We start from the raw sequence: 16,667 nt of genomic DNA, 5'->3' as shown, positions 1-16,667 counted from the left end.
GTCGCGCCGGTCACCCCAGGCTTGCAGAGAGGTGCGCGAAGCCCGGGCGCGCTCTTCAGCGTGTCCCAGGCTTCGGAATGCAGGCACCTCCGCGCAGCCGTCGGGAGCCCGGCGCGACTTCGCGCCAGGCTCCCGAGGGCTGTGCAGAGCTTCCTGAAGCCTGGAGAGCAAGAGGGGTCGGTGCGCACCAACCCCTCTCGCTCTCCAGGCTTCAGCGAAAGCCTGCATTCACCCCATGGGACGCACACACATTTCCCCTTCATTTTAGGAGGGGAAAAAGTGCGTCCTATAGGGCGAAAAATACGGTATATCTTCAGAATGCAGTGCCACAGCTACAAGCAAGAGCAGTTAAGACTGATATCAGCATACTCAAACCAACATTACTGAAAAACTACCACCTATTGCAAATTTGGATAACAGTAAGCAAACCATTCATTTACCTCTAACAACTCATTTTTTTTAATATAAAGCTATGGAGGAATAAAGGGATGAACCTTAAATTTCATTCTTTTCCTTAAACCAGGAACAACCTTTTAGACCTTAGGGCCACATTCACACTCTGTCAGCTCTCTGTGGGCCAACAGTAAATGTGCTTAATGTCTAAGATATTTGTCAGTTAAAACAAGATGTCTCGACAAATGTCTCAACGGCTCGTAGGATGTGGAAGCCTAGCAACATTTTCCCATTCCATTTACGTATTCAAATATTGCTGCAACAGAGTGAAGAAAGAAATGGATTTGAATTTGGCATTTGCACTTTTTCACTCTGGAAAACACCTTAGGCATTTCCTCTATTCTTTTAACCAGCTATCATAGATCAATCAGAAGATGCATTGTCAACCACGCACAGTTTAAGAACTGCTACCACAGAAAACAACAAATGTCCTGTATTGCAGATTTTGCATCTCCTAAAGGTATAAACTACAAATATGCAGGAAATCAGAAATTGGATCCCACAATGTGTGTGCCTGCTTTCGTTGAAATGCAGCTGGGAGAAATTGCCCTTTTTTTCTGAGCTACAACTGGGATGGGGTGGGGAAAACAGGATTTTGATTAGGAAAAGCATTAAGTATCACTTACTAGTGATCATAAAAACAAAAACAAAACCCTAACAACCCTCACCCCCAGGTGAGTAACAACTTTTTTAAAAAGAAAATGAATTGGAAGTTCTAATTATTATTGCCTCATGATGTGCTTTTTGGTCTTAAGGTAAAGGTAAAGGGACCCCTGACCATTAGGTCCAGTTGTGACCGACTCCGGGGTTGTGGCGCTCATCTTGCTTTATTGGCTGAGGGAGCCGGCGTACAGCTTCCGGGTCATGTGGCCAGCATGACTAAGCCGCTTCTGGCGAACCAGAGCAGCGCACGGAAACGCCGTTTACCTTCCTGCCGGAGTGGTACCTATTTATCTACTTGCATTTTGACGTGCTTTCGAACTGCTAGGTTGGCAGGAGGCTGTTTGGTCTTACACTGGTCTTACACGCCTCTTATTTTTGAACAGCTCTATCTGCCTCACCTGACTATTCACAAATTGGTATATGAAAGTAGGACTTGCTGGCCCAGCAGCATCTACTGCACCTACTAAACAATATATCACCCTCCCCAGACACTGAGATCTCAACCAGAGGCCCTCTTGTATTCACACACACACACACACACACACCCTAGGTCTGTGAGGTGGTACCCAGAGACAAGGCCTTTTGTGTGGCAGCTTTTTGAGGCCTTTGGGGACCCCCAAAAGATTTATGCAGTTCAAGTGGTCTTCCCTCAAGTAATTTTTGTCCCATTTGCTGGACTGGATTATGTTGTGGAGGATATGAATGAGTTTTATTGTTTTGAAGTGTACTGGTAACACTTATTTTAGTGTTGTTTTATTGTTGCAAAGCACTTTGGAGGGTCTTTGTCCAGAAAAGCAACAAAGAAATGTTTTAAAATAAATAATACCAAAAGAAATAAATAATACCAAAATAACTAAACTGGGACAAATTGTGCACCACCATGCTGCAAAAAGCTTTTATGTCTGGGACAAATGCCCTGGTGTGTCATCACAATGCCAGTGTGAAAGGGCATTCTGTGTAGAGCAGGGATGCCCAAACTGTGTAGAGCAGGGATGCCCAAAGAGGGCCAGATTTGATGAAGTGAACATGCGCGAGGGCTGACCAAAGTTGTTGTGCTTTTTTTTAGGATTTTACCCCAGGACATATACTGTCATGGGGGCCGGATTAAATTGACCAGTGGGCCCCCAAAATGGACTTTGGACATGCCTGGTGTAGAGGAATTCACCGATCTTAAGTGCTTGTGCTTAAGCATGCTTTTAAAAGGTCTACTTTGTTTTTAATGGAGCCCACCTTGTTCATGGAAAAGCACAAGAACTCTGTGGTGCAATCCTGTTCATGTATAGGCAGAAGTAAGCCCCACTGACTATGTCTCAAATAAGTGTGTGTAGAACTGCAGTCTAGAAGTCTGACATAACTTCCACTGTGCAGAAAACTTGACAAGAGGAATCACCCAGAGACGAGAATCGTAACTGTCATCAATCCATTCCCTTTATTTGTATCACATGTTCAGAGCCCTCAAGGCGAGATTTAGCACAAAGAAAAGCAGAACTGTCTGAAGCTCAGCCCAGGCAGGAACTAACCTCATAACTCTCACCACTAGAACTCACACTCTTCAAACATGACAGTCCCATTTGCATAGGGGCTAGAAAAATTAGACAAAGCGGATGGGGAGGTAGCTTTGTGAATGTGAGGCTAGTCAACAGCATTCTGGTTCCTACAGAAAGAAGCTTGCCAGATGGGAAAAGAGATTAGAGCCCTGCTTGAAGCATGATGCTTGAAGAGGGAACGGAAACATGAATGGGAGTGAGGGGCAGTGCGTGCCAGCTTCCCCCCACCCCACACACATCCTTGCATGGGGCAGCCGCACCCTCTCCACCACTGACCTTCTTGCATTGAACTGGAATGTCTGAAGTGGGGTGCTAAGCACATTTTCCATGATAAGAAGCTTCCTCACAACCAGGGTCCCAGTAACATCACAGGGCTCCTAATCATTGGGAGGCTTGAGACCTTCCCAGGCAAGGCAAGAAGGACAAGGGTGGAGTGGACAGGAATGTTGGGGTGTGGATGGCATGGACATCTCCCTGGTTGTGTTGCCATGCCCTGCTCAGGTATAAAGCCTGAAACAAGGCTTCAGTTCTCCAGGACAGAAGCTGGAGAGGCAAGAAGGAAAAGTGAGGGAGACCCGATCCAAATTACCATATTCTGTGCTGCTACAAATAGGTAATGCAGCCTGAGCCATGCAGCAATAGACCATGTAGAAATAGAGAAATGGCAGGAATATATACCCAACCCAGGGGCTCATGGGAATCTTTGAAGGGGGAATCAAAGTCAGACACTGAAAGGGGGAAGCAGGCTTATTTCTCTCTCACACACACAAAAGATAAGAAAAGTGCTTGTTCATTTTGCCTCATATTTCAGGTTCTACAAATGCTAGAAACTGACATTAAAAAAGAAAACTGTGGAGCTAAAGTTTTAGCCATTCAGAGGGGCCATTCAGGGGGCAACTTCTTCCCTTTGCCTTCCTTGTGGACCCCAATGACACTCCCCCCATCTTTTTGTGTTGCAAATGAGGCAGAATTATTGTTTCAGAAAGCATTTGGAGGAGCTTTATTTTAGTGTATGCTGAATTTTAATGGTTTTAATTCTGTGATTCTTATTACTATTTGTTTTGCATTTTTTTGGCTCCAAAAACACCCTGCTGAGTACAGATCTGTATAACAACTTAGAAAGAAATGAAAAGCTAGAGATGTGTATCATTGTATCAGAATGAATTAAACACTGAACCAAACTGTTTATTTATGAACCAGTGTACTTCTAGGCTGATTACAAAGTAAAAAAGCATCAAACAACAATACATGCATTAGAGCATCAGTTGAGAGTTTAATCTCATTTGTTATGAAATGAAAGCACAGACTGATGAACAGGTACATTTCTCATTGTTCCCATTCATTTTTCTAGTGGCAGCAGACCTGATCTCTGCAGCCATTCCTGGCTACCACAGCCCAGAACACGGTGCCCCAATTCCCTCTCTTGTTACATACTTTCTCACAGATCCATATTCCTACCTATTCCTAATGGCAATCCAATGGCCAATCCCACCTGCCATTCAAGAACAGCAGCATCAGCTCTGCTGGTTACTACATGAAAGTTCCAGAGCAGAGCACACAAGCCAGCTGTCCCTTGCTAGCTCCTACTGTGTCTTTCTTGCATGGACGGATTCAGTGATGCCAAATGAAATCTTGTTGACATGACATCAGGCCTTCCAAAACCCTAGGAAGAAAGGCCCCGTTTGTGCTGAGAGTTAGCAAATAGCAGCATTTACATCCCTTCACACGGGGTAAGTACTGTGTTAGACAGCACCATCCCCTTGGCAATGCTTACTCCAACTGACAGCTTTGTAGCCAAGGCAATAATATGCCTCCCAAGCCAGAGAAATAATGTCTCATCCAAGAAGCTACCATGATAAGACTGCTCCATTCAGGATTGCCATCCCCTCCAAACTATCCTTTGCATACCTGACAAGCATGCAAGTGTAGATCCCACATATGGTACATTATGGAACACTTGAGATGCTCCAGCAGCAGTATGGAGAGATGTTTCTCCATGGCTTCATTCCAATGCACTGCTATAATGTTTTAAAGGTCTGGTACCACAAGTTGCCACTGAACTCATTCTTCCCACCTTGGCAGGGAAATGCTGCAGCAGGGTCCTGGGATTAAATACTGCTGGAAAAGCAGATCTCAGCCTATTGCCAGAATACCTAAAAGATGCTTCTGTTTCTTATTAGGTGGTTCCTTCAGAATGCTATGATGCTGTAGTACCAAAGTGGGTTCCAGGTGGGCAGCTCTGGCCATCCAGAGGAGGACAGTTCTTGTACTGCTCCCTCATACCATACATATGCACTGGAAGGGTTCAACTTGCCTCTCATCCAAAACATGGAGGTATTTACAGCCTCTTCCATATGACAGCTACAAAATGCTTTGCAAAGATCTGATCCCTCGGTTTCTTTGTTCCAATTCAGCTCCCATCCTGTGCAGGTTCCATCTTTACAAGCAATGTTTTAAATGTGCTTTTGAGCCTCATTCACTATTTCTGCTGCATGTTGTTAACACGGTCACAGAATCATAGAACTGCCGAGCTGGAAGGCACCCACAAGGATCATCTAGTCCAACTCTCACAATGAAGGAATCACAGCTGAAAAATCCCTGACAGGTGGCCATCCAACTTACGTTTAAAAACCTTTTAAAAATCCGCAACTTTCCAAGATCAGAACATAACAGGAACATCAATGCACACTGCAAAACTGACACCAGCTACAATCAGTTTTACACACCAGTTTAACTCATGGAAACATGAAGAACCTGCTACGCCAGTGTTTCTTAAACTGTGGGCCAGCGACCATCAAACAAGCATTAGCATCACAGCCTATCCCCTGGTCATGCTGCAGCCTTCTGATTGGATGCACCCTAGCAGCAGCTCCCCGCATGTGCAGGGCATGAACATGCCTTGGAGCCGGAGTCAGGTTAAACAGCAGAGGCAAGAGTGAGAGCGTAGCATGCAGATTTGCAATGGAAGAAATCGTAGCGAGGGGGAAATAGATAATGTGCCAGGAAAGGAACAGGAAGAAGGGAGGTAAAAGAGTCAAAGTGGCTGTGGGAGGTGAAAAGGAGAAGACCCCGGGAGCAGCTGCTGAGACTTCTGGGTCCTCTGCTTCACACACATGCCCACAAACCACAGCTGGCCTCCTACTGAGCCAGGAAGCCTTTCCCGCCTCCTCTGAGGTGAAGGAGTCAAAGGGGCCACTGAAGGAAGTCAGAGAGACAAAAGTTGAATATTTTAATAAATAATAATAAACTGGGAATAGAGGTGAAGGGGATGCTCACTCTGCCAAGCTGTCAAAGAAGAGGAAGAAGTGAATGTTAAATGGAGCCAGGGAAGAGGAACGAAATAAACTGGCAGTGGAAACAGGGAACAAGTTAGAGTGTGAAAAGAGGATAAATAACAGCAGACAACTAAAGATACTTTTGAGAGAGATGTGCTGGGGTGAAATATAAAATAAAACAAACCCTTCTACACTTAGACCCTCTGGATCAGCAATTCTGCTTAAAATGGGAAGGCTGGATCACAATACTTCCAATCCCTTGACTTAGCTTGAGAGAACTGTGGAACTCTCTGCCACAAGGAAATCACCATGGCAAAGAATTTAGCGAAGAAGGATTAGATATCAGTAGAAAATGATGTAATTAATATTCTCTGCCTCCATCTCTCCCCACTATTTTTCCTGCATCTACTCTGCCATTTTGTTACATCAATTCTGAGCCCTCTCAAGTGGGTCCTCAGAGTAGACAGTTTGAGGACCCCTGTACTAAGTGCTTCCTGTTTCTGATACATCTTTTTATTTCCTGGCCTAAAGCAATCCAATATAATGGACAGCAACAGCTTCTACCTTTCCTGCGCCCTGTGGAAACAGACTACTTATACTGAAGACACACCTATTTAGGAAGAAACCAGGATTTTCACTCCCTCTCCCCCACTTCCATCTATACCCGCCAATTACATCCTCCACGTCTTCCTGAGGCTTGAATGACATCAGAGTAAATACTGGCAGCGTGGGAGCAAGGAGCTACTGGGAAGTGGGGGGCAAACTTTGTGTTCTTTCACCAAGCATAGCGCCATTAACAAGTTGGCAAGCTATCATCTGAAACCAATTCCTATGGAATACTCCTGCTTTTTGCCCCAAAGGGGCTAGTACTGAAAACTTGCCATTTCACCCCCGCCCCTTACAAAAAGGAAAAGCCACTTGGCATATGGTGGAGTAAGACATGAGGAGGGAGGGGGCAGTGTTACTAGCAGCAGGGGGCTCCATCTCTTGGAGAGATCAAGGACATGGCATGCTTCAGCAAGAATGTTTACAGAAGTGGCTGAGGTCTGGAGGTTGCAAGGGTTTAAATAAACTTGAGAAATCTACTTCCTTCCCCCAGTTTCACAAGCTCCATTTCCTGGCCCTCCTCAACTCTGACAAGAGCTCTCAGACACTTCAGGAAGTGCTCCGAGGCCAATCTAATTTTTCTAATTTTTATTTCTTGAAAGCACACATCTCTGGCAATTGGTATGCAACAGGTTTGTTTGTTCTGTTTAGCTCTTTTGCCTAGCAGTTCTAAACCAGGCCCATAGAATCCCTGTGATTCTCAAACCAGTGAAAAACAATGGCACACAATACGCCATCACCGCAGAGCAACCTTAAAACCGGCCACACTAAGTGCTATCATTCAGGTTTACTGATATCACAAGCTTGCATTTTCAGTGGAAACAACCCATCCTGGGTGACTGAGCTGGACTCTACATAGTTATTTGCTGAAACACTAAACAGCCCAGAAGAGACTAGGAGCAATCTTTGCGAAGCCAAGAGCTGAAGAATATGAGCATGCAACAATGGGCGTGGGTAATTTCTGAACTAAGGCGGGCAGAGCCTGCTAGATCATAGTGCAAGCAAGCAGGAAACCCACAAAGTACCGTAATCAGTTTATCTCCTGCAAAGCCACTTTTGACGACAGCCAGAGCCTGAGTTTTTATGCTCAAATTATTTCCACCTTCAAAACCAAACCGAGTTAACATAATGCCAGACTTAAAACAGCCTTCATTAAATTGGTCCCAAAAGCTACGCAGACATTCAGAATGACCAGAAATTGCACTGTGGTGTCTGAGATAGGTCTGGAGTGGACATTAGGCAGACTTAAAACTTAATGAAGCACATGTAAACGAATTTAAGCAAATAAGCTTTTAAGACAATCCACAAACAAGATAAATGTGATTATTTTTTAGTCTGCCCAGGGTCTGATGGCCCTTCTTCCTGCTGCGGGTGTCATTTTAAAGCAGTACAAAATGCACTTCTGTACAAAATGACAGTGTTTCTGTTTCAAGCACATTCAGATTGGGGGGTTGGGGGGGAAATCCTTGATCAAACTTGTTCTTAAGTATTTAAAAGGGGGGTGGAATGGCAAATAATACACACACGAGCTCTACACAACTGATGCAGCATGTATAGATTTAATTTTGCACTCTGGTCCCTGTATGCAAGAAAAGCTGCTCTTAGCTGCTTGAATTAAACTACTGTATCAAAAACCCTGATCTGCAGGAAGATTCTGTGTCATCAGTTAGCAAATGATGTCAATGGCTTCCCAAGTCAGAAGTAGGCCTGGCCTCCCTAGGGATGTGCAGTTCTCTCAGAAGATACAAACTAAACTCCATTCAGATCCCCCCATTGTTTGTATGTGGGACTTGATTGTTAGGAAGGCAGAACACCTTCTGTATCCTACCCCTCTTCAGTACAAAGAGCAATGACATGAGAGACTTTTCACTGGGTTTTGGTTTCTCTAGGATTTAGTTTCTCGTCCTTTGCCTCCACCGTCTCTCTAGTGTATTGCAGTCGATGCTCCCCTAACAACAACTCCCTTTAAAAAAAACACCAATCTGTCCATGTGCAAATCTGGCATTTCCCATATACATCAGTTCCATTGCAAGGTGCCTCTTGGACAGTTCCCCAACCCCCTCTTGTAAACCACTGAAGAAGCTGAAAGGTTTGACATCACATGCTATAGGATTGCAATTAAAGTAAGAACAAAAATCCTTTCTTTCTTTCACACGTGTCAGTTCCTTGGTTTGAGATGCCATCTCCTAAGCTGCATTGAAGTCTGCAAAAAAAATAAATGAGAGGGCATATAAAACCTCAATCTCTACTGCAAATGCAAAAAAGAGAGAGAAATATATGGAGAATGACTCAGATACAAGCCTGTTTGAAACAGTCCTCATCACACCTAAAGAACCAACAGAGGCAGAAAAGCAGATTTCTTCCACTTTCAAAGAATGTGTCTCTAAGTATTCCACACAGACCTCTCTCAGCCTGCAAGTTGGCATCATAAACTGAAAATGGTTTATTATTATTTTTTTAAATCATCATGTGAAAAAGATTAAAGAGAAATCTGGATAAACGGATCAGCTGGTAAGGCAAACGGCAACCCATTCTGTTGGAAACTGGCAGAGAGGCAGACATTGAGAGAAGGATGATCATTACCAATTTTTCTATATATAAAAAAGAAGGCCCCCACATAGAGGTATGTGGTTGCACCACTTGAAAGAAAGTGTTACTGTCCTTGCTGTTTGTTTGAGAAGCTTAAAAAGGCTTCTGCTTGCAGGACACACTCAGTGACAGACAGAAGTAGAACAAAGATAATTATTAGATGTGGAAGAAAATAACACAAGAGGCAACATGCAGTCACTGAAGGTTAATTGTGCAGCCACTGTCTGGCACAACACCACAGTCCCAGGCTACAGTCCCAGAACATTTATCCATCACCTGGCATGTCACAACAACACATGAATGGAGTGGCGTGTAGAGCTCTAGGGGAGGTGGGAGGAAGCGGGGGAGAGAGAGCGTTGTGCAGGCTTCTGCCAGACTAATCTGATATTCTTTTTTGAGAAGATAATTGGTTTTCTGGGCAAACGAAATGCCATAAAGCATTCGCTGCAGTACCACATCAGCAATTATTAATGAAACTGGAGGATATATATGTACAGTAAGATGGATAAGGAACTGGCTACAGTAAATGGAGAAAGGGTTTTGTTAAAAGGCAGACCTTCAAACCAGAGTGGAGTTAAGGGGTGGAGTTTCTCAGTGATCAATCCAGAAGTCCATTTTTAACCAGTATTTTCGTTCAGTTGGCAAGGAAACTGTAAGTGAAATCTGCTGAGGATGCAAATTAGAAGATGCTACCGATAAAATGGAGAATCAAGAAGCAACAAAGAATTGGCCCACTCCTTAAATATCAAAGCACTGGCATGGAGAGTCACTTTTCCATGGGTGTGTCCCACGATGGTGCTGCAACATTTAAAGGGACGCCATGTCTAGGACCAACTGCATCAGAACCAGCTGTGTGACAGCTGAAGACAAGGATCCACATGGCTGGCTCTGCCCACACCGTAGCTGGCCCAAAAATGTTAAAGCTGCACCAACTCGATGACCTTTTACTCACTAGTCTTATGACTGGTTCACATACATACACACTTTTATTGTGGACTGGAGGGTGAAAATCCACTGCAGACACTATGGACAGGTTACAATGGCCACAGAGAATGAAAACAACATGCCAATGGAAACTTCTCAGTGCCACAATTCTAATATGATGGCAGACTGCTGTACAGATCCTCATCTCTGCATAAGGAATTTCCATGGCATCACAGGATATCTCTAGAAGTGCTTGGGAAAGGTATGGAGGTTCTCCATTCAATGATGGCTGCCCATATGATAAGCTACTCTACATTACAGCTCCAGAATGGAAAACTCACCATGGGAATATGGTTCTCAGCAGCATCCTTATTCGCTACTGTAATGTGTCAGTCCTTCTTTTAGGTCAGGGTTGAGCAATTTGTGGCCCTCCAGATATTTCTGGAGTACAAACTCTTGTCATCCCTGACCACTGACCATGCTAGCTAGGGTGGACGGGGGCTGGAGTCCAACATCTAGAGCACCACAGGTTCCCTACCTCTACTCTATAGATATTAAGCAGTGTTTGATTTGCTTCTCAGATGTTACTATGCAACCATCTCCCTTCTGTCTGCTCCATATTCAAGGAGCTGAGCCACATTATTAGAAAGGTCCATCCACTGACTATTGTGCTGGCTGTTTGGCTGTAATAATAAATGTCCATTCAATCAATCAATCAATCAATCAATCAATCCACTGACAGATCCTTTCCATTCTGCATGTGTAGGTTGTACTACCCACCGAAGGCAGAGTGATCATCCAGACTCCCTTCTGTTTTTCACCCCACTTCCCACTTACTATTATTATTTATTAATTTTTATTAATTTTTTTATATCACCCTTCATTCAAAAATCAGAGGGTGGTTTAAGTATTAAAAATGCAAAAGTACAAAGCCTAAAAACAAACAAAAGCAGTAACCCCACACACAGTTTAAAAGGCCATAGATTGTTTCATTAGCCAAAGGACTGGGAGAAGAGGAATGTTTTTTGTCCAGGTCAATTCATATGGTGAGAGGACGGTCGAGGTATTGTGGTCCTGAACTGTTTTATAGGTCAAAACCAGCACTTATTACGTATATCCTGCATCCACTGCAAATACTTGTACATTGCTCAGATGAATAAGAGTTCCAATGAATTCTCTCAGAATTCTTAGCTCATCGCTCAAGTAGATGTAGCCTTGTAGCTGTCCTAAGAGAACAATTTTGCTTTCTGAACATGTTTCTCTAAGTAAGCTAGCACACTGTACATATCGACATCAGAGTGCTTGAATATTGTCAAGAGGAGATCTATGAGTCAATGGATGGAGATGTCAAATTCACTTTCTCAGGAAGGGAGCCCAAGACACCCCTCAAAACTGTCATCTGAACACAGGCCAGATCAGCTTCAAATACAGGGGGAAGGCAATTAAGGTTTCATACTTCCCCAAATATATTCCAAGTTATTCCCTTCTTTCACATTTTTCAGTCACAGTGTGAAGAATGAGCTCAGCTCTTGAGCACAAAGCATTTCTGATGTCTGCTTCAGTGACTGCTAAGAGCTTCTGAAAATCTATCCATCTATATGCATTGTTAGAAGATTAAGAACTGGGCTTTCCTGTGGCCAGTTCCCAATGGGAAGGAGAGAGTGGAGGGAGAAGAAGATAGGAATGGCTGCATTTTCTGTATTGTTTGGGCAGGATGCAGCCTCAATTTGCCCTTAAAATAAACTCATTCCCCTCCCTTTAGTTTCTGAAATGGTCAACAGCAAAAGGGGAAAAAAAGCAGTTTCTACTGGATTCAGTCAAAACAGAGAGCAGACAAAGCAGCCTACCTTCTGTTTATAAAGAGCAGAATTGCACAGGTGGAACCAGAGAGAGGGGCAGATGTCTGTCAAAGGCACAGGCAAGACCCCCGCCCATCTCTTCTCTAACTGGCCTTCTCACCTCAGCTCAGTCCCCTTCTCATCTCACCATACCTGCAGTTTCACCATACCTACACTTTCAAATGAAATGGATGATGCCCCATGCCAGTCCTTACGGCCCCCTGCTTAAGCACATTTAACTGAAACAGCACATCTTCTTCCACTGCCTCGTTTCTTTGTTGTCTCCCCAGCGTCAAATTATAGAATGTGTTTAAAAATCTGTCGGAATTATGCAAATTAAGAAGGCTTGCATATATCTGCTTAACTAAGTGCACTTGCAGAGGAGGGGAAAGATAAGGAGCTAAGATGAAAACCGAAGAATGACTTCCTCCTCACCTCAGGAAATCCTGCTGTGTCCCACTTGGCTTGAGAATGTACTCGACACAAGTCTCAGGTTCTCTCCAAACCACTAGCAATCTAAGAGTCCTGTGGCACCTTGAAGAACAGCACTGTTTCTATTGAGGCGTATGTTTTTGTAGACTAAAGCCCAGTTTGTTAGATGCCTGAAGTGAAATCTCAGTTAGGAGGTATATATACACACAAGAGTATAAATAAGAAAAATGTAAGGTTGGAGTTGAATGGCAATGACAAGGGATTTTTAAAACACATTGCCCTTCAACTGACACCTTACATATTTTTCTCTTTTATGCACATACCTGCCAACTGAGATTTCACTTCATGCATCTTTGGTCCATGAAAACTTCAGTCCATGAAAGCTTATGCCATGATAGATAGATAGATAGATAGATAGATAGATAGATAGATATAGATAGATAAATAGATTAGATAGATAGATATAGATAGATGATAGATAGATAGGTGATAGACAGATAGAAAGAAACGTGTTAGTCTTTAACCATAGGACTCTTGGTTGATTTTGCTGCTATAGACTAACCCATGGTCATCCATTTGGAAAGCTAAACCATAAGGTCTAGAAACTTGGGATTGTTGAAAATAAAAGCTGAGTTTCTTAGGAGGAGAAGTGTCTGCACCAAATAAGGAGCCCTGTGCTAGTGTGATGCAAATGTAGACACTAAATAGTCAGAACACTGATAGGTAAAGCCTGTTGCCCGGAGAGAAGTACACCTGTCTGGAGCAATAATGCCAAAATCATATGTAAGATCTGGTGCCTCCCCCTACACTCTGAGCAGGGAAAAAGAAGGGTCAATGTTCAGCACCAGGTCTGATGGAGGTCTGCCCAACTTTCTGTTTCATTATCTACACATACTCAGAGGCTCATCTGCTCAACTGAAAAACATTCTCCTGTATTCCTGCCACAGAAGAACACTAACTTGGCAAGAAGGAGGTAGTTTTGTAAACTACAATTCTCTCCTTTGACCTCCCTGCTTAAAACACCCAGATCTTGAGTATCTCAGAGATGCCCTACACACACACATACAAAGGTTCTAAGGGTGGAGAGTTCACAAGCCAGGAAAGAGAGGCAGGAAAACCACCCTGTTTTCACAGTCCTCAGGCCAATAAATTAATGGTCTTTGGACAAACCTGGCCAGATGGGAAGTGCTTGTGATCACACAGCAAGAGATTTCAGGATTCCTGCCCCTCCATCCTTGCTTCTGTGTAACAATGGTATCCTGCTATGAAAGGAGCAAAACAATACAAGGCTCCATTTCTCAGGCTTTTTTTAAAGGTGCTCTGTCACCTTAGATTCAAAATGAAGAAGCCCAAACAGAAACCATGCTATGTCCAGGTGAGCGTCTCTGCGGTAGTGGCCTCACCCACACTTGGCATGTCTGATCTTAATACAGGGTTTTGCACACAAATGTGCCTCCCACCCTGACAGAGGCAATGAAGGGTTGCCAAAATGGCAGCTCCTGGTATCTGTGCTCAGCATACACTAGTCTGGTGTTCGGATAAATTCTCCCATCACCGTTTCAATTCCATTTGACAAAGACCACTTAACGTCTCCAGATGACAGACTGCAGTGGGAACTGAAGGCAATATCCTGAGACAGCCATCGCTAACCCTCCCCACTCCAAAACACAGCTCTCCCTGTGCAGAGCTCATGGACTCCACTGGTCACAGTGCCTCTGTTTCTTTTATTAAAGAGCCTTCAAATGCACACACACATCCAAAGGGCATACATCTTCAGCGGCAAGAGTCAATACAAAGGAAGAAACCCTGGGCAGTGGGCCACTGCATTAACACCGCCCTTCTCCTGCAGTGGGGAAGCAAATTGCCTGGTTTCAGGTGAACCGAAAGGGGAATGTTGTACCTGCAATGCAATTATTACTTTCACAAGAAGCAAAACGGCTAGGGAGCGACAGCATTTGGCAAAGTGTGTGAGAGGGGGAGAGAGAGAGAGATGGGCGTGAAGCAGTCCTGCCATTCACAGTAGACACTGCATAGGCAGATTCACCCCCAACCCCACCCTAAACAAAAGGATGATGCTCAAAAGATATCAGGCACCTGCATATGGCAGATTAAAGCACAAACTCCGGTTAGAGGGAAAATGAACTGACAGCCAAACAAAACAGATTTCGTTGTTGTTGGAGGGAGATAAGAGCTTAACAAGGGGAAGGAACCAGCCAGCCCGTACGGAAACCTGACAGCAGCGGATTTATCTGAAATATCAATAACGGGGATAAATGGAGTGTGCAAAGAGAGACAGAGGCAGAGACGTGGCTGAAAGGAAAGGCAGCAAAACGCAGAGCAAATGTGCAAAATACAGGATTTCCTTGTCTCTCTTGCTTTGACTTCAGAAAAAAGGAGGGAGGGGCAGCTCTAGGTCTCTTCAGGAGACAAATACTCCAAACCTGCTTCTTGCACATTACTTATGGAAGCAGCAGAAAATTGGCTTCCACAGATAGCAACAGGATTTCATTGTAAGAAGAGATTTGGGTTTAAACTCACAGGGTAAAAGAGGAGAGGCAAAAAGGAGAAGAAAAAAGGACGGTGTGAGGTGCGGCGGCCAAAATATTGATGTGGCTAATCACATGCGCATAAACACAGAGACCGATCAGCCCAGCAATTGGACAGTGCAGTCCCCCCACTCCGGGTGACCCTCTGCAGCAGAGACAAAGAGGAACTGGACAATACGGATCGGAGTGTGTGTGTGTGTCACACATGCCACACAACCGGTAAAGCTCACACGCCCCTGCCTGCAGACGGAGGCGCGCGCCTCTCCCCAAGGATGCCCGTCTAACAGTCCCACAAACGCGGGTCCGTGTGCCAAGGGCAGGATCCCCGCTGTAGGCAAGTCCAAAAATGCCCATGTCACCTGAGGAAAGACCAATGGCACAAGCTCCCCTCTGCCGTAGGGAGGCTCCCCTCCCCACCCCACCCCCGACAGATGAATGGACCGGCCTGCAGCGAGCGGCGCGAGGGACACCCTTTGTCTGCGCCCACCTGCGCCGAACGTCTTTCTTTCCCAGCCCGCCCCCCCCCCCCGCTCTTTTCCTCCGAGCTCACCTCACGGCCACCTTGACGCTGCAGCTGTCCCCCTGGGCGGCCATGCCTTCCTCCTTCTCGTTCTCCTCCTCCTCTGCCGCCTCCCCGCGCCGCAGCAGAGCGCTGCCCCCCAACCACCATGGGGCCGGGGCCAAGACGAGGCTGAGGCGGCGACTCGGCTAAGAGGAGCGCAAGGCGTGGAGGCCGCCTGGGGCAGAAGAGGGCATGCTGGGCGACGGCGGCAGCGGCTGCTCTTCTTACGGCCAGCCGCGCTCTCTCGCTTCCTGCCTGGGAGAGGAGGCGGCGGCGGCGGCGGCGGCGGCGGCGGCGCGCAAAGCTACGCAGCGCCCTTCTCCCTCCTGCCCGCCCCGCGGCAGTAGCGGGACTGCTGAGGGAGCCCGCGCAGCCAGCGAGCCTCGAGCTGCCCGGAGCAGGGGGCGGGGAGGGGGAGGGGCGCCCAGAACGTCGCCCCCCCCGCCCCTTCCGTCGAGGAAAAAGGTGGAGGAGGGGTTGATTCGGATTTGGGGCGGGGGGAGGCGAAAGCCGAGGGGAGGCGCACTACCATTAGGACTCAGTTCGGAGGTAAGGATGGACTCGAGAGCGTGCTCTCCATGCAGTCAGGGGTTTTAAAAAACAAAACACCAACAAAAAGTCCTTTAAAGACGGGGCGGGTTTTTAGTGAGGCATAAGCTTTCGTGAGCTGCAGCCCATTTCGTCTCTTAAGCATGTGCAGAGTGTCTTGATCTACCCACAGCCGCCCATGGTGCATTCAGAGAAGAGCCGGAATGAGCTCGGAAGTTATTTCAAGTGTGAGCACATGGATCGTGGGACTGCCCCCCCCCCCTAATGTAATATATATGTGTGCGAACCGGGTGCAATGCGGAGTAGGAAGAGTGAAGCTGCAGGACAGAGCTTTTGTGCTCTGAAAAGATACGTTGCGAATCTCCCCTTCAGCGCGGTGGCTAAACTGAGACGGCAGTCGTAATTCCATGGGAATCATTGCCTTTGAACTCAGTGTGACTTACTTCTGAGTAGACCCACATAGGACTGCTGTGTGGAGATGCCCAGCAGCCTTTTCTCTTACTGAGATGTGAATTGTGTTAAATCCTAATAAGGGGGCAGGAGAGAGACACTTAAGTTTAGGGCAGTAGGAGCTTGAGAAAGAGTCTCTTCTGCCCCCTACTGGCCACAGGTGGCCAAGTTGCCCGCCTTGCATCCTAAATAACTAAACAAAAGTCTCCTCTTGTAAATGATTCTCTATACCA

At 45.6% G+C, this 16,667-nt stretch overlaps 1 protein-coding gene across 5 annotated transcripts in view; it reads right to left on the bottom strand.

The window, feature by feature from the left end:
* The window catches only part of KIF21B (kinesin family member 21B), a 63,803-nt gene extending 48,011 nt beyond the window's left edge, over positions 1 to 15,792 (bottom strand). For all 5 annotated transcript variants that reach the window (XM_081010508.1, XM_081010511.1, XM_081010510.1 and 2 more), the window contains exon 1: positions 15,424 to 15,792. In XM_081010508.1, coding sequence (XP_080866634.1) covers positions 15,424 to 15,467 — 44 coding nt within the window. In that variant the 5' untranslated portion in view covers positions 15,468 to 15,792. The remainder of the gene's footprint in view (positions 1 to 15,423) is intronic.
* Positions 15,793 to 16,667: the final 875 nt, after the last annotated feature.

Source organism: Podarcis pityusensis (genome assembly GCF_964106645.2).
Source record: "Podarcis pityusensis genome assembly, chromosome: 6".
NCBI lineage: Eukaryota > Metazoa > Chordata > Lepidosauria > Squamata > Lacertidae > Podarcis > Podarcis pityusensis.
This window is presented reverse-complemented; position numbering and strand designations above follow the sequence as displayed.